The following is a 20779-nucleotide window of genomic DNA, read 5'->3' as shown; positions in this document are numbered from 1 at the left end:
AAGGTATCAACAAGAAATGTTTAAAGAAAACATTTCACTCAGTTCAAGAGACATATGTACAAAAGCTTATATATGAAGATTAGTATACTAATTAGTATATATACATACATACTTTTTTAAACTTAAAATTCAACAAGTATTAAGAAAGGAATAACTTCTCAATTTAATTTAATGCTGATTTGGTTTGGCTCTGTGTCCCCACTGAAATCTTAGGTCGAGTATGTAATCCCCATGTGTTGAAAGAGGGGCCTGGTGGGAGGTGACTGAATCACAGGGGCAGACTACCCCCTCGCTGTTCTTGTGATAGAGTTCTCAGGAGATCTAGTTGTTTGAAGTGTGTAGCACTTCCCACTTGGCTCTCTCCCGCTCTGCCTTGGTAATGCTTGCTTCCTCTTTGCCTGCCACCATGATTGTAAGTTTCCTGAGGCCTCCCTGCCAAGCTTCCTGTATAGCCTACAGAACTGTGAGTTAATTAAACCTCTTTTCTTAATAATTACCCATCTCAGATGGTTCTTTATAGCAGTGAGAACAGTCTAATATAAATGCCATGTCTGTGAAACAACTAAAATTATCTTACATACCAGTGGCAAATTCCACATTTTGGAAAAAGCTATGCTACCTCAAGTTATCTCTCCATGAAAAAAAAAATTAGAAACTTTCTTCAGCAGAGTGAATGAAGAACATGTCATAGTTTTCAAAAAAGGTGTTGGGCTTGAAGGAATAGAAATGCTCCAGATTTGGGCTGGGCATGGTGGCTCACGCCTGTAATCCCAGTACTTTGGGAGGCCGAGGCAGGCGGATCACCTGAGGTAGGGAGTTCGTGACAGCGTGGCCAACATGGTGAAACCCCGTCTCTATTAAAAATACAAAATTAGCCGGGCATGGTGGCACACGTCTTTAATCCCAGCTACTCAGGAGGCTGAGGCAGGAGAATCACTTGAACCTGGGAGGCAGGGGTTGCAGTGGTCTAAGATCGTGCCACTGCACTCCAGCCTGGGAGACAGAGCAAGACTCTGTCTCAAAAAAAAAAAAAAAAAAAAAAAAAAAAAGAAAGCAATGCTCCAGATTTGTGCCATCCAATACAGCAGTCATCACTGGCCACTTGTGGCTATATAAATTAAATAAAATTTAAAATTTAGCTCCTCAGTCACTCAAACCACTTCAAGTACAGCCAAATAACTATATAGTAGCTACCATATTGGATACCACAAACAGAATGTTTCCATCATCACAGAATGTTCTATTGTACTCACTGCTTTAGATTCTCAAAGAATTCTAATAAAGCCCAACTGGCAGCAAATGGAAGTAAAAATTTTAGCAGATAACAAAGGTAGTATCTTTCAGTAAAGTAACAAACATTTGGAAAAAACAGTGAGAGACAATGAATTAAATGCTAGTAGTAAGGGCCAGGCATGGTGGCTCACACCTGTGATCTCAGCACTCTGGGAGGCTGAAGTGGCAGGACCACTTGAGCTCAGGAGTTGAGACCAGCCCGACTGGCCAACAAATCAAGACTCTGTCTCTACAAAAAAATTTAAAAATTACTGGGCATGGCAGCAGGCACCTGTAGTCCAAGCTACTCAGGAGGCTGAGACAGATTAATCACTTGAGCCCGACAGTTTGAGGTTAGCGTGCTGTGATTGTGCCACTGCACTCCAGCCTGTGTAACAAAGTGAGAGACCCTGTCTCTTAAAAAAAAGTTAGTACTGGCTGGGAGCGGCAGCTCACGCCTGGAATCCCAGCACTTTGGGAGGCTGAGGCGGGCAGATCACAAGGTTAGGAGATCCAGACCATCCTGGCTAACACACGGTGAAACCCCGTCTCTACTAAAAATACAAAAAAAATTAGCCGGACATGGTGGCAGGCGCCTTAGTCCCAGCTACTCGGGAGGCTGAGGCAGGGGAATGGCGTGAACCCGGGAAGCGGAGCTTGCAGTAGCCAAGATCACGCCACTGCACTCCAGCCTAGGCGACAGAGCAGGACTCTGTCTCAAAAAAAAAAAAAAAAAACAGTTAGTACTATAAATATGATTTCTGTTTCTACAACTCCTTTATAATCTGATGATTTCAAAGATTGAAAATGTACTAAGGTAGATAGGAATCCCTCTCCAACTAAGATGATATGGTTACTATTAAGGAACGAACAGTAAAAACTTAGAAAACAAGGTTAAGAGACTGAAGCCATACACTTTTAACACAACCTGTGAAAAATCTTTTAATTACCTTACTTTCATTAACATAAAGCAATAAGGAAAGTATGCTCAAATAACAGAGTATTAACAATATCTTTTTAAACGATGGGTCTTGTATGATGATTTATCATTTACTATACTCTGGTCACTTTTAAATGTTTAGGCTATTCCCCCACCCACTACATGGTCTCAACATCCTTGTGAATTTGCTTGGGAATCACTGGTAGTCACAAGGGTAAGTGTATCACACACACACATAACTTTTCACAAAACAACTTAGACTTACTGTGACAACACACAGGCTGACTTTGGTATTCTATTCCATTCTACATGGAAACATAATGCTGATGGAGACCCATTGCCATTGAAAAATTCCCTGCTCTAAACTACTGTGAAGTATTTGGGATGTTGTTCTCCTCTAAGGATGTACCTCCGTGTTGGTAGCGAAGATTCACATTTATGTTCAGCTTATTTCACGAAAATAAGAGATAATACTAAAAGGCATAGGATACTCACAAGAGTGGGTTTCAAGGCTGAGCTGTGAAGGACTGCAGAAGAATTCAGAATTGAATTGCTGTAGCTAGAGTAGAGATAGCAAATGTTATTACATCATTGCTTTTTCAGATGTCTTCACTGAAGTGCTCCAAATGATATAGCAATGTATTGCAAATTAATCTTTTATAAGTATATAATTATTTGTAAATCTAGTAAACTAACTCAGATTTATGTGAACACTGAATTCTAATCACTAGGACAGTTGTTTTCCCAATATGAAATGTTTTTAATTATTTGTATTAGGAAAAGATGGAAAGCTTTTTAAACACTAAATCTTTTCATATGTATATCCTATGGGCATACGTGCGTGTATGTACACTGCTGATGTCAAAGTGTCAAAATGCAGAATGTATTTGTTACCGTGATGCAGTCAAAAAGTCTAAAAGCCATTGTTTTAGGGCATAGGCTTTGGAATCATAAGACTTTACCAAGTATGTAATCTTTGCCAAGTCATTTAACTTTCCTGCACCTCAGTTTCCTTGGCTTTGTAAATGGGAGTAGCAACATTATAACAAACACTTAAATGGTTATTATAAAGACTAAATGCATGAAATGATTTTAGGCCAATGCCGTTAGTTACTCAAATATGAGCTGTCATTGAATTATGTACTGAGAGCTACATAAAACCACAAGGTACCAAAGAACAAAAATGGAATCTAAGAAATTTGAGAACAAATTTCATTACAAATAATCCACGATAGAAAAAAATGTGAATTTTCAGAAGTGGCAGTTCATACTAAGAATTTTAAAAAACCACTTGTACTCTTTGACATAGTTATCCCACTCCTGTAAATTTATCTTAAGAAATTATTAAAAAGAATAAAATATTTATATGCAAAAAGATGCTCCTTAAAAATGTTATCTGTAATAGCAAAGAGCTGGAAACCTAAAGTGTTCTTCAAAGAGATAACAAGTAGGTAAACTTTTGGTAAAACAATGTGAAATATTACAGGTACTAAAATGATTATTTAAAAACTAGATATACGCCTAAGTCTTTATATTAAGTATATCAGGTGATATACTTAATCAGGTAAATAATATGTGTATGTACACAAGCAAAAATGTGTATGGAACTAGATGCAGTTGAAACCTGTGCTGGGTTTTTAGTTGATTTCTTTTGATGTAATTATTGCTCATTGTCTTCCTAAAGGATTTTAGCTTAGTTTCATTTTTTTCCTTATACCACCTGACTAAATCTGAGACAGGGTAAATGCAAAAATTGGATGATCTAATATTAGCCAGTAATTATAAGTCAAATTATCCTTCTTATGTGTTATATGCTACGGCCTAGTACACAAAACACAGTTCAGACTTATAAGCAGTAGAGTCTATACAACATCTGATAATTTTTTTTTTCTTTTTGGCTCACTTAGAAGCTCAGTTTGCTTGCTCTTCAAGTATCAAGACTAGGAAACATTGCTAAGGGAAACTAAGGTAGCTAGAAGCCAGTCTGTCTCATCCATCTCTCGCCACTCTCCTTCTCTTTAAAAATGATAACACAAAGTTGAAGAATATCCTGATTTTTTTTTTGAGACAGAGTCTCACTCTGTTGCTCAGGCTGGAGTGCAGTGGCACGATCTTGGCTTACTGCAACCTCAGCTTCCCGGGTTCAGACGTTTCTCATGCCTCAGCCTCCCGAGTAGCTAGGATTACAGGCATGCACCACCATGCCTGGCTAATTTTTTTGTATTTTTGGTAGAGAAAGGGTTTTGCCATATTGCCCAGGCTGGTCTCCAACTCCTGAGCACAGGTAACCTGCCCACTTCGGCCTCCTAAAGTGCTAGGATTACAGGCATGAGCCACCGTGCCTGGCCCTAATTTGATATATCATTTAAGGCTGTTATATGTTCTTAACTGTCACTAAGTTATTTAAGTTTGATTTCTGGATCCAATAACCTTCATCAAGAGAAAAAGTATGTGCATTCTTCATCATATTTTTAAGTTCCTGATTTATGCTCATTTAAGATTTTGATTCACACATAACTCATTCCTAAACCAAGTTTCTGATGTGTCCAAGACAATTATTTTTGAATTAACAAATTATACAGTTTTTTCAGAATGCTAGGACTAAACATCAGGCTAAAGCAAAATGTAAACGTATTTTTGCTTTAGTTGTTAATGACCATAAAACTTAACTAAACATAAGCATACAGACCATCAGTTGTCCAAATTAAAGTTAACAGACTAAATCAAGAACAATGAATTTCTAGCTGGCAGAAATAGTGCGTCCATCTAATAGGAATCTTAGTTTAATTACAGCTGCCAAAAAATTAAATTCTAAACCTTTAATAACTTAATAATTTCCCTAACCTGAAAAATCTTCCTCTCCCATTCTCTCCCACGAAAATAGATTTCTGCTTGCCATACAACAATATTTGAAAGTTCCTGGATTGAACTGTAAGACGTTTTTTTCCCATTAAAAATAATGGCAAGACATCGAATCTACTTAGACTTCCAAACTGTGCTCAGGTATTAAAATTATTTTAATAAGTTCTAGAAATATACTCCTTTTATAACTAAATAGTTGTATTAAAAAATTAAACAAAAAACTAGTTAGAGCTAGTTGTTTGTCTTATTAACCTACTCAAGACTAGTTACATCTACCTCTTCAGTCTGCCCAGAACATGGAAGAAAATTTTCACAATATAAATTTTTTTTCTAATGTTGGAATTTTTAGATTTTAAGTTTTTCTGAAAAGTTGCTTTCTAACATTTAAAATGAAACACAATTTTTCTAAGTAGGTTAATAATCCTTTTTAAAAATCAACCCCACCTTCAGGCTAAATGAAAATGAGCACTGATTATTTTATAAACATAGTACCTTCCTTCTGAAGAACTAAGAGTTCTGTTTAATATTCTTTTATCTCTAATCAAAAAATGTTATTGTAGGGAGAGAGGTTACATTCAGAGGTTGTATCCCTCTGAAGTAGGGACATATTATCCTGGTTTTATAGATGAAAAAGCAAGCACAAAGACAGGTTATGTTATTTGCCAATGTCTTAATGCTACAGTCAGCAGTAACCCCAGGATTATGTTAGTTGTGAACACCAGGTTAACTGTAAAATTTAAATTAGTAAATTTTTATTTGAAAGGGCTTCTCTAACCACATTAAGAATGGAGTACCCAAAGGCTACAAAATCCCATAAATGACAATATAATTTATTTGGATAAAACCCTGCAATATCAGTCAACATCTTGGTTTGCCTCTCATAAAAACGTAAAGTTCTTAATAAGACCTTAATTTGGATAGTTTATTTACATGTCTCTCTTCCCCTCTACTTTCTAATTCTCAGAATCACTCGTTCCTGATAGGACCATTACTACATGACATCCTATCATTGCCAATACTCTCAAATCTTCCCAGCTAAACCCTTCCCTTTTCTTATCCTCTTCCCCAATACCCTTTTCTTCAATCTCCAATTCCAAAATCCTTACCCCTGTCTCTCTTGATTGCAGAGGGAGGTGGCAACAGTGATACCAGCACTCTAAGTCACTCAACTCACACTCACATTAAATACACTGGCACTGGCTTAGGATTTCTCTCCACCTCAACTCCTGATACCACCCTAGCTATCCAAACATCCATATTGTTCACTCTTTTTTAAAAACACAAAAACATTTTAGCAGATCCTGGCTTCTCCAATAACCTTCATCCCTGTTTCTACTTTAATCTTCCCTTACATGTCATCACTCTGGCACCATTGTTCTATGATCAAAATCTCTTTGTCTTTCCATTTTTCCCACTCACACTCTACAAGCTCTTTAACTTTACCAAAACTTGCAGTTCTTCAAAACAGCTGTCAATTCTATGTGTCAATCTACCACTTCAAGCTAATTTTTTCTTTAAAATCTAGTCTGTCAATAAAGTATATGATGTACAGTGTGGTATAAATACTGTGCAGTTTGAATCTCAGTTCTACCACTTTACTCTCTTGCGTGGCCATGGCAAGTTACTAAACCTTTCATGAGTCTCAGTTATCTCATCTGTAAACTATGGATACTTAGCTCACATGATCTTTAGAAGGATTAAATCTAACAGTGTGTGACAACCAGTAAAACAATTTGATAGACTGTCCTATGCCTTGCTTCATCCATTACGCCATTCCTTAAGTCTTTCTTTCTCATCCTCTCCACTACTGACATGAGCCAACAAATAAACTTCAACTACTAACTTTGCCCTAAATGACTAGTAACTACTCTGACTTCTCTGCTTCAGCACTTTTTATTTTCTCTTTAATCTACAGCAAACTCATCCAACCCGCAGCCCATGGGCCGCATGCGGCAGGACGGCTTTGAATGCAGCCCAACCCAAATTCATACACTTTCTTATAACATCATGAGATTTTTTTGTGATTTTTTTTTAGCACATCCGCTACCTTTAGTGTTAGTGTATTTTATGGGTAGCCCAAGACAATTCTTCTTCCAAAGTAGACCAGGGAAGCCAAAAGATTGGACACCCTCAACCTATAGCAAAACCTGACTTCAGTCCCCATTATTACTCCCACAAAGGTCAATGACATCCTAACAGCTAAATCCTTGTCTTAGAAATCACCAATCTAATTTTTCTGTGATATCTAACGCTTTCTCAATACTCCTTTTTCCCTTGGCTTCTAAAATACTTTCCTCTTGGAGCTCTCCTACCACTTAAGCCACTTCCATCTTATGGTGTCTCTTCTTTCTTCTACTCTCCCTTAAAAACACTGCTGTTTCTCACTTGTCATCTTCCCATTATTACTTAATATTCTCCATGGGAAATTTTCCACTGGCCTCAACTACTATATATGCTGAAGATGTCGCTATAACTCTACCCTCTTAACCTTTTTGAGAACTCAACCTATAGTTAAAGCACCTTGTTGGACACTTTCTACCTTGACATCCAGTAAGCACCCAGACTAAAAAAGATCAAAACTGGGTTATTTTCCCATTTAAAAACCGGGTTCACCTCTATTCCCACCTTCATTTAAAAGCATTACAGCGGCCTAAATTTAAAATGTTCAAGTCATCCCACAACCTTCCTACTCCTTCCTTCACATTCAGTCAAATAATCGTTGGACATGTGAATTTCTTCTCAAATGAGTCCCCAGTAGTTCCAAATGCTCTATTCCCAGCTCTGTTTTGTTGTCTTACTACATCTTCCTCATCAACTGAAGTTCACTTTCTTCTCCCTCCAGTAAACGGTCCTAACAAGCCCTGCTTTACACAAATTGGATTATCATTCCCTCACTTAAAATATTGATTCCCCACTGTCCACATGATGAAAACTTCACCTGGTGCCTCTCATTAAGTATCCTTACTGACTAAAGATAGTTGTGGTGAGGAAGGAAGGTAGCTCAAAGAACAAATTTTCTTTCAACTCTTCGGTGTTTCATCTATAAAATTAATGGGAACTCTGTTCAAAATTCATCTTATTACTAACCAGTCAGATATTCAACTTCTCAAGAAAAACTGATTTCCAGGGGCTTCTGCCATGCTCATATTGTGTCTCATATTTTAGGCCTAGCCACCATCCCTTGCCCCACAGTTGGTGATACACAGGTAAGCACAAATCTACACTACTCACAATCTGGTCCCTCAACACTTTCCTTATCCCCTCACAACTCCTCCAAACAACTGTATCCAAAAAGGTATTGCCTTTCCTCCAACTTTTTCTTCTTTCTATGCTTGTCTTCTGCCCCTCTTTTCCTGATTGGAATACTCTTCCCCCTTTCCAGGCTCTCATTCATGGCTGACTCCTAAAATGCCACTTCTTTTCTGAAGCCTTCCTTCACACACAGTCACCATCCTGCCATCCACTGCCAGGTAGAATCACTTTCTCCTTGAGCCCTGAAGAACTTTATAACCAGAACACCCATCACATTTCAGAAGTATCTGTTTCCCTTGTGGACTGTGATAGCAATTTTAAAGTTTTAATTATCTTTGTATCTCCAAAGCTAAGGCAAAAGTCAAGTGCCTAGTAAGCACTCATTCAAATGCCACTGAACTGAATTTCTTTAGGAAAAAGTTACTAATGGTCCCTGTTCAAATCTATACTGAAAGTGTAAAAAGTCAATATATATAATCCAGCAACTAAAATTCTGAAATGTTTAATACTGCTTTTACATATTAAGGGGGGAAACCCCAGAACTCCCCAATCTCACAGTATAAAAATAACACAATAAAACAGTTAAAAAAAAAAAAAGAGTTTGGTGACTGTATGTGCTGAAGTTAATAAAACACTCTGAAGTGGTAAAAGTTACAGTAACTTTGAAAAAGTGGCATCAGAAAAGACACAACTCACTAAATTTTATCTAAATTTCTGGCAATCCTGCTACAGGATGCTAATACATAGAAGTCATTAAAAAACACTGTGTATTTGTGAATGTAATTCCTAACCACATGAACAGCTCAAGCAAAATGTGTTTAATCACATGCAATGGTATCACTAAATACTACCAGCAAAAAGAATTACATTCCACATTCCAAGTTCATAATGGCCTTTATCCAAATTATAACTCCTGTTAGAAAGGCATGAACCCGGGAGGCGGAGCTTGCAGTGAGCCGAGATGGCGCCACTGCACTCCAGCCTGGGCGACAGAGCAAGACTCCGTCTAAAAAATAAATTAAAAAAAAAAACAAAACAAAACAAAAAAAAACAAATTATAACTCCTGTTATACAGATAAAATTTAGACATAGAATTATTAAACTGATATTAGACTGAAATTTAATTCCAATTACTCTTGAATTTACTAAACGTTATTCTTTGTTCTCCAAACACAGAAAGAAATGCCTTGCAAGGTAATTCAGAAATTTCAGACACAAGGCAATTTCCACCAATTAATCCTACATCTGAGTAACAGAAATGATATATTAATTCAGAAGTACAAAAAAATCAGTTATGATTCTAGAACTCTTGGACTAAAACCCTAAAGTTGAGTAAATCCCACACCCTCGTTTTAAATCAGAAAAATTAAAAATCTAAAATTCTGGAGAGCAGAAAAATAATTTGTCTCTATATTTATGAACATTTACTTTATTATGGGCAGAGATTAAATGACATTTATGGCATTTATTAAGATCGTATCATTTCTCTCCATTAATCTTCAAATGTGATAAAATGCACCGCTTTTCTCATGTTGATCCATTCTTATATCCTCAAGATAAACCCCATTTGACTGTGAGGCTTTGTTTTGTTCTAGCTCGCTGAGTGAGGTTTGATTTGCTACTTCTTAAAAATTTGCAGCCACTATTTGTAATATTTCCTCTCCTCTATTCTCTTCTTTTGGAACTGTTAGCTGTATGTTGGAGTTATTCATCTTATCCTCATGTTTCTTACTCTTCCTATTTTATATCTCTATCTTTGGGTTCAGGCTTCTGGGCTTCTGTCCATTGCAGAAGATTTTAACCTTTTGCGTCATGGATGTTTCTGGCAGCCTAGTAAAGCTTATGACCCCTTTCTCAGAACAATATTAGGGGCCTAAAACAACATACACAGTATTACAAAAGAAATTAATTATATTGACATAGTTATTGAAATATTTTTCATTTTGATACGGTAATAATGCGGTTCTGTATTAACACTTTAAAATATATGCTCTAGCAATAGGTTTAATAACTATAATAATTTCAAATTAGTGATGACTATAAATGGTATTTCAAGACAGCTGTAACAGCTAACAGCAATTGTGCTATAAGAAAAAAAAAAATCCATAGTTTCTATTGGTGTTATGGGTTGAACTGTGTCTCCCCCAAAATACATGTAGAAGTCCTAGCCCCATGACCTTATTAGTTAAGATGAGGTCATACTGCAGTAGGGTAGGCTCCTAATCCAATGACTGGTATCACTCAAATGAAGATAAAGACACACAGGGAGAACACCGCCATGTGATGATGAAGACATGGAATTATGCAGCTCCAAGCTCAGGAATGTGAAAGGTTCCCAACAACCACCAGAAGCAAGGAAGACAAAAGAAAGGATTCCCCTACTGGTTTTAGAGGGAACATGGCCCTGCCAACTCCTTGATTTTGGACCTTTAGTAATTGTGAGACAATAAATTTGTTGTTGCTTTTTAAGCCACCCAATTTGTAGTATGTTGTTACAGCAGCAATAAAAACTAACACATTTGCTGTCACAAGTACCTTTAATACTGTCATAGCTTGTTAACATTTCCTTTAATTATGAATGTTCAGTTAGAGATTAGTAAGAATATCACATTTTCCTTCAAGCTCGCAAACACTCTGAATTTTAAAAACGCTTTGTCTACAGCAACGTAACACCTTAGCGTAAAATCCATTATTAATGATTTTTCATTCTGAGTATCGCAAAAACACAATCTCACAGATATGTAATAATTTTGGTTCTGGATTCTGAGACGCAGCTATGACATAATACTTATCATAAATCTAAACATTAAAGAATAACAAAATTCATTACCTGAGCTAACTTCTTAAACTAATATACAGTTATCCCTTAGTGTTAGATTATTGATTTGTATAAGTGACCTAGTAAAAAACTGACTTCTGTAAGTAAAGCATAAAGACTGGTATCTTGTTAGCAATATTCCTTGTAGAACCAATCAAGTTGGTGTTTAAGCCCAAAAGCCTTTTGTTTACTTATTCATCCACAGATGGAGGCCATACTTTTTTTCTCTTTTTTAAAATGAGGGCTGTGCATGGTGGCTCATGCCAGTAATCCCAGCCCTTTGGGAGGCCAAGGCAAGAGGATCACTTGAGCCAAGGAATTTGAGACCAGCCTGGGCAGGACCCCATCACCACAAAAAATTTTAAAATTAGCCAGGTATGGTGGCGCACCTGTCGTCCTAGCTATTTAAGAGGCGCAGGTGGGAGATCACTTGAACCCAGGAGTTCAAGGCTGCAGTGAGCTATGATCATACCACTGTACTGCCCTCCAGCCTGGACAACACCGCAAGACCCTGCCTCTTTAAAATAAATAAATAAATAAAAAACAAAATTGAGTAGTACAAAATTTTGTGTCATCAAAGATACATGGCTATTAAGCCCAACATGAGTCTTAAAAGACTATTAATATACCAATTGTTTCCAAATTTTGTATCTTAATTGTTCAAAATGCATGCTTTTACCTGATCATCCTACCACTTCTACTCTTAAGTCTTTTGTTTAAGTATGTCAAAAAAAAAATAATAAAATTAACAAAGTCTAAATCATACACTATCAACAAAGGAAGGGCGCATATGATGCTTAGTCCAAATTCTTTAATTTATAAATCACCAAATTGAGGCCTACAGAGCCCAGGATTAGAGAATAAATTAAAAATAGCTACAAAAGAAATCCATCTCCCAATTTCAAGTCCAGTGTTCTTTAGACTATACCATACTGCACAGAAGATGGTAAGAGTTAAATAAATGATGTACAAATGGCTTTTACATGAGCACTTAAATTCTATTTATAATATAGTATTTAAAAACACTCTAGTTACCGCAAAACAACCTAATAAGTTTTTAAATCAATTTTATTTTACCATAAAGCATTTAAAAAATAAGACTTCATTTTCTACCTTAAAAATTAGCGAAGAAAAATTCAGACAACTGTACAGACATTTCGAAGTGTAAGCACTCTCATATACTAAATACTTCTTTTCTAGAGGGCAATTTAGCAGAAAGAATAAAATTAAATATTTTCCTCTCTTTTAACTCCATTCTTAGACTTATTTCAAGGGAAAAGTAAGACATCTGGATGGAGACAGAACTCAGGATGGTATGCAACATTGTTTAAAACATTGTTTAAACATTGTTTAAAAATAACTAAAATATCTAACAATAGGAGACTGATTAAAACTAATGTATATCATACACTGAACATAATGTAGCCACTAAAAATTATATTCTAGAATATTTAACGACTTAAGAAAATATTCACATTAAGCTACAATTGTACCCCTGTGCAATTCCATTCCACTGAGAAGAAACACATGTATATATATAAACTACATAATGCTTTGATAAAGCATTTATAAATGCTTGGCACACAGTAAAAATCTAATAAATGAATACATTTCATCACCAACATCATAAGAAAGGTTTCCATGTAGACCAAAATTTTAACAGCTGTTATTTAATGGTAGAATTGCAAATAAATTATTATTCACTTTAGAGATCATTTTGTACATTATCTGAAATAAACTACTACTCTTACAGGGGGTGAAGCATTTTTTAAATTGGCATTTTTAATGTCGTTCCAGTTCCTACTGAAAGATGGAGAAGAAAAGCAGGCTAGTCTTTACCAATCATTTCCCCAAACTGGGTAAGACTAGTCAAGTTCAAGTTATACAACACCAGAGAAAAGGCTAAATTGTTACACTTTCCCCTTAGGCAGTTCTCAGTCACCAACAGCTGCAGTATAAAATCATGGAATCTGCTGCTGTTTACCCTTTCCTGATCAATTTCACTTCTTTATCCCTAGTCAGTTCCTCACTCTTGGCACTAATGTGGAACCACGGGGGAAAGGGAGAGCAATTTAAAGAACTTAAAACTGATAAACAGCTAGAGACATATATTCCTAAATTTTGAGCTCCCTATGCCAAAAAAGACAGAGACACAAATGTCTACCTTCTTGTGGATATAACACGGGTCTTCAGATACACCACATAACTCAGAGGCCAAGCACATCCAAACATCCCAACAGCATTTTAGGACAGTTTTAAGCCTGATCTAAGTTATTTCTCAAACTTGCAGAAACAAAACATGTCAAAAATGAGGCCAATTTTGGTGTTTTCTTAAAAAAATAAGGTAAGCCTTCTTAAACGGGTAATAATTTACTTTTCCCATGCTCTTTTTCATCCTATTTTTCTAACACAGCTAATGATCTCAAATGCATAAATTCAGAGAAAACAAAAAAATGAGGTAATGAGGCTCCATTAATTCAACCACATTTGTAGAGCATTTGCCATCAAGCACTGTGCTAGGCATACAAACAAAAGTAAGGGATTACAGAATAGCGGTCATAGAAATAAGTAAATAATCACAATATTATATGATTTTAAAACTAATATACATATGTATGAAGTACAGAGGCAACATAGAGGGAGAGAGTGTTGAAAGAGGGGAAGAGAGAAGGTCTTTTGGGGAAAAATGACGAATTTACAAAAGTTTGTAAGGAGAGGAATTCTAGGTACGGTATCATAATGTGTTTAAAATATGTAATTCAGGATCATAAAGTTTTAAGTGAGAAAGCAGAGGGAAATTAAGTTGAAGCAAGTATGCAGTTATTTAGCTGATTTTTACATAGGCCAACTGAATAATAAGCAAATTTTTATATTATGTATACACCACATCTATATAAACAAACATTAGATGGCTTAATATTACACAGCTTTCCAATGCTTCCATTTATTTCTAGAATGTTTTCCAATTTTATATATATGTGTGTGTGTGTACATGCATATACATATCTAAATGTATAGGGTGAACATATGTTTATTTACACTTATCAAAAATAACTCACCACTGGGTATATTTTTTATGAGGCACTAAACGATATAACCACAAAAATTTGCTTTCTATTTATGGAAAAACGGTTCAAACTCAGATTACAACATAGTACGTTTATCATACCTGGTCTAAGTCTAATTAACCTAATTCCAAAATCTAATATAATCTCAACTTGCTATTAGAAAGCCTAATACTGACATAGGAAGTGTTTCTGGCTAACGTGAGCCTAATAAGCCGAATGCTTATTATTTCAGCTACTTCACTTCTCCAAATGTTTTGGCCAAATTGACAAAAGGACATGTAGTGCTATATGCACTCAATACCAAAGGACAAAGACTCTTAAGTATTATATAATATGCCTTTAAATGTTTAAAACTCTATTTAGAAGGCTAATTCAATAATGTAAAATACGGTACAGTTATATCTATCAGAAACATTTGACTGAAGTATTAAACAATCTCTGTGCAAATTACCTACAAAACAAACATGTATGTGGCTATTTCCTGTACTATTTATAACACAAACTCTTTTGCTCTAGAGTACATTTACTATTTCTGAAAAGTAAGATTTTTAAACATAAATGTGAAACAATCTAAGAAATGCTTTATTCTAATTTATTTCTTCCTTACTTGGTTTGGCATTAAAGCAAAGCCCTACACATAACAGATCCCCCACTAATTCTTGATTAAATATATTCTCACAGTCAGCCTAGGAGTTATCCATTTCTCTACATAAAACTTTAATTTCAAATAATAGAGCATGTACTCGAGGATTTCAGAATGAGGCCTTAATGGATTTTACCACAATGCTATCTAGAAAGGGTTAATGGTTTCCCAAGAAACTGGTGATTTTCACTTTTCTTGAAGGTTGAAATCAGGTGAAAAAGAAACTAAAGAATGTTAAGAGTAGTCCCTACTGTAATTAAATCCCTATGAGCAATGGCTTTAAAAAAGAGAAAAGGGAAAAAAATGTAAGGCCCAAATAAAATCCATGTTACGGGGCAGTTTTAAACTGTGCTAAGGCCTTAATGGCTTATGCCATGATACGTATCTTTCTTCATAATATATGACTATAGATAATAAATTTCCATTTCAAAACAGTTCACCTATTAAAGATGAGACATAAATTACTATATTAAAAGCTACATTCCAAATAAGTTCACTCTGTGGTTTATCTAATGCACAAGCAAACAATGCTGGCTCTAGTAAAACTGATTATCAGATGAACACATTATTTTCTAATATAATAGAGTTTTTTAAAGTAAAACCCCCAAGATTTTGTTCCCATGAAGGGTTTACCAAAATATTATGCTAAATATTATTATCGCCCTGCCCAAACTTAAAAGTATTACAAAGCTCCTAGGGAATAATTTATTAATAAAGCAGGACAAATTTGTGAAAAAACGATTTTAAAAGTCTGGGTGAGTGAGATAATTTCCAAGTTGTCCCATACTAAGTACATTTGGATGAAAAAAAATATTTAAAGCAATCCTCCCACTGAAGATTGCCATTAGGTGTTTCAAATATCAATATCTTGGGGATTAAATCACTGGGAGTATTTTCTCAGTTTACTGTAATAGCAGTAGAATGCACTATCACTATACAAAAAAAACCCTGTTGTCTCAATTTATGGCAAGTATTTAAAAAATGGCCATTTAGAAAAAATATATTTTACTTGTGTTAATTCACATTCCATCATCTGCTTTTTTTATTAGCTGCAACCAGAAGGAAACAAGGAGATATTCACTGCTTTAAGAAAAAAATTAAACTGGTAAGAAGTCTTTTCCCATCTTTAAAAGAAAACTTAACATTTTTAATCCAAACTATTTGTTTGAAAGATACCAATAAAAGTTACCGTCATTCGGTTCAGCATTTTTAGCAGTTTTTCTCCTAAATAACCATTATCTGAGATAGACTTCTTGATCTCCCTCAAAGTAGGTCTAATCTGCAGAAGGCAGGGAGACACTGTACTGCACTGTGAATGGACAGCCAGGTATTTTATGAATGGAGGCGATCACGTGATCCCAGCACCTCCCCGAACTGATATTTCCCACATAACTGTGTCAACATTCTCAGAACAGGGGTAGTTGTTTGTGTGTGCGTATGTTTTTAAATTTAACCTAAAATTTCACATTCTTCTTACCTTCTGAACTCAAAAATCTACACAGACAAACAAGTCGCGAATTTTTTTCTTGGGAAATCCTTTCAAGATGTCCAAGGTGATGGATGTTTAATTATTTTTTTATGAATGAAGAGTGTGCTATGCAAATGAGGGCGATTCACAAAAAGAGACAGAACATGGCTGCCACTTCTGCTTCTACACTGCACTGACACTGCAGCAATGTACCTCCTTCTACACCCGCTCAGCAGAAGCGTGTGTTTTGGGTTGGGGAGGGAGTAAGGGGGGAGGAAATGTTGCTTGGCCTTTCTCTAGCTATTTTACGTTAAACAGGACTCGGCACTAGACTTTATAAAGTTATTTCAAAAAGATCTGACTTTAGTAATGCACTGTATTTAAAGGAATGCATCCAAAGGACTAAGTCCTAACTCGCTTAACTCTTTCCAACCCTCCAAAGATAAACAAAAGTTGAACTTAATTACAAGAAAACGGATGCTAATATTCTGCTTGGAATTAAATCCCTTCTCAATAGGAAAGTGTTGCCAAACATTATTTCTCCACGCAGCTGTCATGTTAAAGCAAAACATTTAAAAGACGAAGCATTTCGTTTGGAAAGCAAGGAGAAAGCCCAAATAAGCTAAAACTTAAACCAGAATGCTCTAAAAGTTAATGAAATCACCAACATATTCAGCAATGTAAATTCGGTTAAATCAACGTAAATCATGTGTTTTCACATAGCTGAAAGGTAAAAATTAGCATTCAAAATTCTTCTCCGTTCCTGAAGACACGTCCAATATTCACAAAGGTAAACTCTAGCTCAACATGGCCCACACTCCAGGTGTCCTTAATCCTATTAAATTCTAAAAATGTTTCCCTAACCCTATTTTTTACAAGAATCTTACAGGTCATAAGTTTAAAGGGAGGAGGGGGGAGAGGGTGAAGGCTTAATCGGTATTTAAGAGTCACTGACTCATCGAATTAAGATTCAAGAGCAGTTTGCTGCAGGAGGTGCTCCCACACATTAGTTTCCAAGTGAAACAGCTATAAAGGAAGTAGGATGGATACTGAAGGTATGGTGACTGGTATGTGAGTGAAAAAGGACGGGACAGGGGTCTAACAGGCAAAGGGGTAGTTTCTACTCCACTTCCATCCATCCACATTATTCCATCTCATAGACGTACAATTGCCATCCTCTCCCAACACTTAATCCCCTACCCCAAAAGAAAGCAACTAAATGTGGGAGGGTGGGGAGGGGTGCTGCCACTAAAAATGGCTAAAGAAATCAGCTATCTGCAGAAGATGCACTGAACTCTCCAGGGTCGCAAGCTTTCCGGCACCCAAGTCTCGGATGGGTCTGGGGGAGAGCCGAGGGCGGATTGGGGGAGGGGGATTAGCAATCGAGATCAATGAGGCGCTTACTCGTTGTCAGAAGTCGCCGTCTCCTCGCTCATCTTTCCCTCACCGTGATCCGATCTGGAGATGGAGGAGCAACAGCAGGCGGGGGAGCAGCAGCAGCACCGAGGGGCAGGAGGCAGCGGCGGCCGGGGGGGCGCGGGGGCAGCGGCACAGGGGCCTCACCATGGTGGATGCCTCACCCAGAACGGTACCCCCCCAGCCGGGAACCCCGGCCACCCCCGCAGGGGGGTGGCGGCAGCAATCTCCGCCGTGGCGACCCCAGCCTCTTCCCCGCCTCAGTGCCCAGCCAAGGGATCCGAGGAGGCCCGGTGGAAAGGGAAAAAGAGAGGGGCTGCAAAGGCTGACTGGAGAGCTGCTCCTCCAGCCACTGGGGTGGAGCGCAGCGGGGTCCGGCCAGGAAGGAGCCGGCGGGCGGAGAACCCGGGAGCAGAGGCGGCGCTTCCCTCAGGGATGCGGCGAGGAGGAAGCAGAGCTCCGCTCGGTGGGGGCCGCCGAGGGGGTGCCGAGCCCAGGCTCCGGGCAGCGGCGGCGCGGTCCTGCCGGAGCCCACCCCACCATCTCCCGCCTCGCCGCCGGCTGCCCCTCAACCCCCGGCTGCGCCTGGGTCTGTCCTCAGGCACGGGCAGAGCCGGGCTAGGGGCCCCGCGGCGGCGGATTCCTCCAGACGCGCTCCAGCCGGGACTCCTCCTCAGGGGGGTGGAGGGGGCGGCGGGGAGCGTGTGAGGCGAGGGGCAGGCAAGCCGATCGCTCCCACCCGGCCGGAGAAGAGCGGGCGGGCCCGGGTCCGGGGGGCAGGATCCCGAGAAGCGGCGGGAGAGGACAAGAGCGACCGCAGGTTCCCCGCCAGCCGGTGCCCACCAGCAGCTCAGTGGGCCAGCTCCTCACGCCCGAGAGAGGGGAGCCGCGAGGGGGGCGGCGGAAGCGCTCACGCCGCCCGCTCCTTCCGCCGCCGCCGCTGCCCGAACCGGGGGCGCCCGCGAGAGAAGGAGGCGAAGTAGTCCCTCGCGACTTCTCCCGGCTGCCCGCTTTCCCCGGAGGCCAGAGCGGGCGCGGGGTGGGGCTGCCGAGCGGGGTGCCCGGGCTGTGAGAGTGTGTGGGTAGGACTAAAAGCCGCGGCCTCCGGGCGAATCACTGCAACTCGAAGTCGTGTGCGGCATAGCAAGTTTCAGGAAAGTAGTTCCCTCCTCCCTTCATTTCCCAAATCGTTGTCGAGCCACTTAGCGGAGAAAGGGGGAGGGAGGCGGAGGGATATCCGCCCTGCACGGTGCTCGGTGTGCGTGCGCGCGCTCCAAACTCTTGGCACGCCGCGAAAGGGGGCGGGGGTGGGAGCTGCGAGGGGAGCTGCTAGGGAGGTTGCATTGTTGTGGCGCGTTACTCCCCGTTACTCTGCTTGGAATATCCGGGTTGCTTGAACGAAGAGGCTAGAAAGACAGTGTGCTCAGAGGGGAAATCTGGAGGCCACTCTCTTCTGCCGTGTGTGTGTGTGTATGTATGTTTTCCTTGCAGAGCAAAGAATGGAACTGGCATGAGTTCATCTTTAGTTAGTGGGGGTTAGAAGCAGGGACCGTGCAAAGAGAGCTCCTCCTGCTGTCCCCCTGGTTGCACTGCTGCAGTCCCCTAGCTGCATGCACGACGTGTGTGTGTGTGTGTGAGAGAGAGAGGGAGAGAGAGAATATGAGAATGTATGTGTGTTAGTTTTAACACCTCGCCTCGCTGCCTGGATTCTTACTGCGCAAGGGGTATGCTGTCAGGGCATTCATCTCCGAAAGCTGGAGTGATTGTTAATGGAGAACGACTTCCATTGAAGCCCAAGGTAGGCGTGTTACATGAATCTGGCGCAGCCAGAACGGAGGAAATAACTCCCGCTGCGAGTGAGGTTGCATAACTATAGCGCAGGAGATGCTTCTGTGGCACGAACTGCTCTGAACGGAGGCGGACCGATTGGATAGACAGCTGTCACGAATGCATTGTTAGAAGACAATGTATGCATTCATCTCAAAAGATTTTTGCACAGAAACCTACTGGGGTTGCGGGCTGGAGCCTAAGGTCAGCCCAGCCACAGGAGTCAGAGCTCCTGGCTCTGCGAATTCTATTATCTGTTCTCTACTTAGAAAACCAGCCTGTACATGAACCACCTTAGGGGACTGAATCCCAAGTGCTCCCAAGTTCCTGACGCATCTTCCCAGATATAAGTCTCGCCCTGCGTGCAATGTTTTTCTCTTCCTTCTCAGATTTATGCGACCTAAGAATGAAGGTTGCCGCTGGTGCCACATTAAAGAGAACAATTCCCGAGGAAAAAAAGAAGTTGGGAGAACCTCGTTAACAAGGCAGCACTCCTCTTCTACCATCCCTCTCCGGGAATCGCAGGATTGTTGTTCTGAGAATGAGCGTGCACAGTAGTGCACTGTTAACAGTGTTTTGCACGTAGCAGGTGCTTAATAAATGTTTGACGAATGAACAGAGGCGCTAAACCAGTCAATGTGCCCAAAAAGCCATCCCATTGATTTCTGAGGTCTCTTTCTGTAACTTGCTTCCTGCCTTAGCAGCGGCATTGTCCTTACTCTGAGAAAGAGGGGGCAATGTTGGTGATGGTCTGTGCTAGACATGACCTCTAAACCTGCCTTTTTGAACTTATTCTTGCCAAGAACCTATACGTGGGAGTGTTGATACTGGCCTCTTCCCCTTCCAGGACTACTGCTAACCAGTTAGGCTGCTCAAGTTTCAGTCAAGTCCCATCAGTTATAATCTGTGTTCTTATCCAAGTTACTGAAACTCTGGGCCTGCATAAAATGGGGATAATAGTACTTAACTTATAAAGCTGTTGTGCTGATGAACGAGATAAATAATATAGAGTTACTTAGAACAGATTAAGAATTCACGGTAAGAATAAGTCCTAGTTCTTACTACTGTTTTGTCAGAGATAGTAATAAACTTCATGGCAAAATAGTGGCAGGTGCTCAGGATTAAATGTAAAGCATTCAATATTCTTGTTCATGCATTCAACAAATAATTATCAGTTGCTAGACACATGGCCTGGTCCTTAGTAAGCCATTAA

At 39.2% G+C, this 20779-nt stretch overlaps 1 protein-coding gene across 1 annotated transcript in view; it reads right to left on the bottom strand.

The window, feature by feature from the left end:
* SPRED1 (sprouty related EVH1 domain containing 1) overlaps positions 1 to 18776 on the bottom strand; it is a 105053-nt gene extending 86277 nt beyond the window's left edge. The window contains exon 1 of the mRNA XM_003780630.4: positions 17728 to 18776. Within this exon, the coding sequence (XP_003780678.2) occupies positions 17728 to 17759 (32 nt within the window). The 5' untranslated portion in view covers positions 17760 to 18776. The remainder of the gene's footprint in view (positions 1 to 17727) is intronic.
* Between the last annotated feature and the right edge of the window lie 2003 nt (positions 18777 to 20779).

The sequence above is a fragment of the Pongo abelii genome, chromosome 16 (assembly GCF_028885655.2).
Source record: "Pongo abelii isolate AG06213 chromosome 16, NHGRI_mPonAbe1-v2.0_pri, whole genome shotgun sequence".
NCBI classification, from domain to species: Eukaryota; Metazoa; Chordata; class Mammalia; order Primates; family Hominidae; genus Pongo; species Pongo abelii.
The sequence above is the reverse complement of the archived record's forward strand: the minus strand, read 5'-3'. Positions and strand labels throughout refer to the sequence as shown.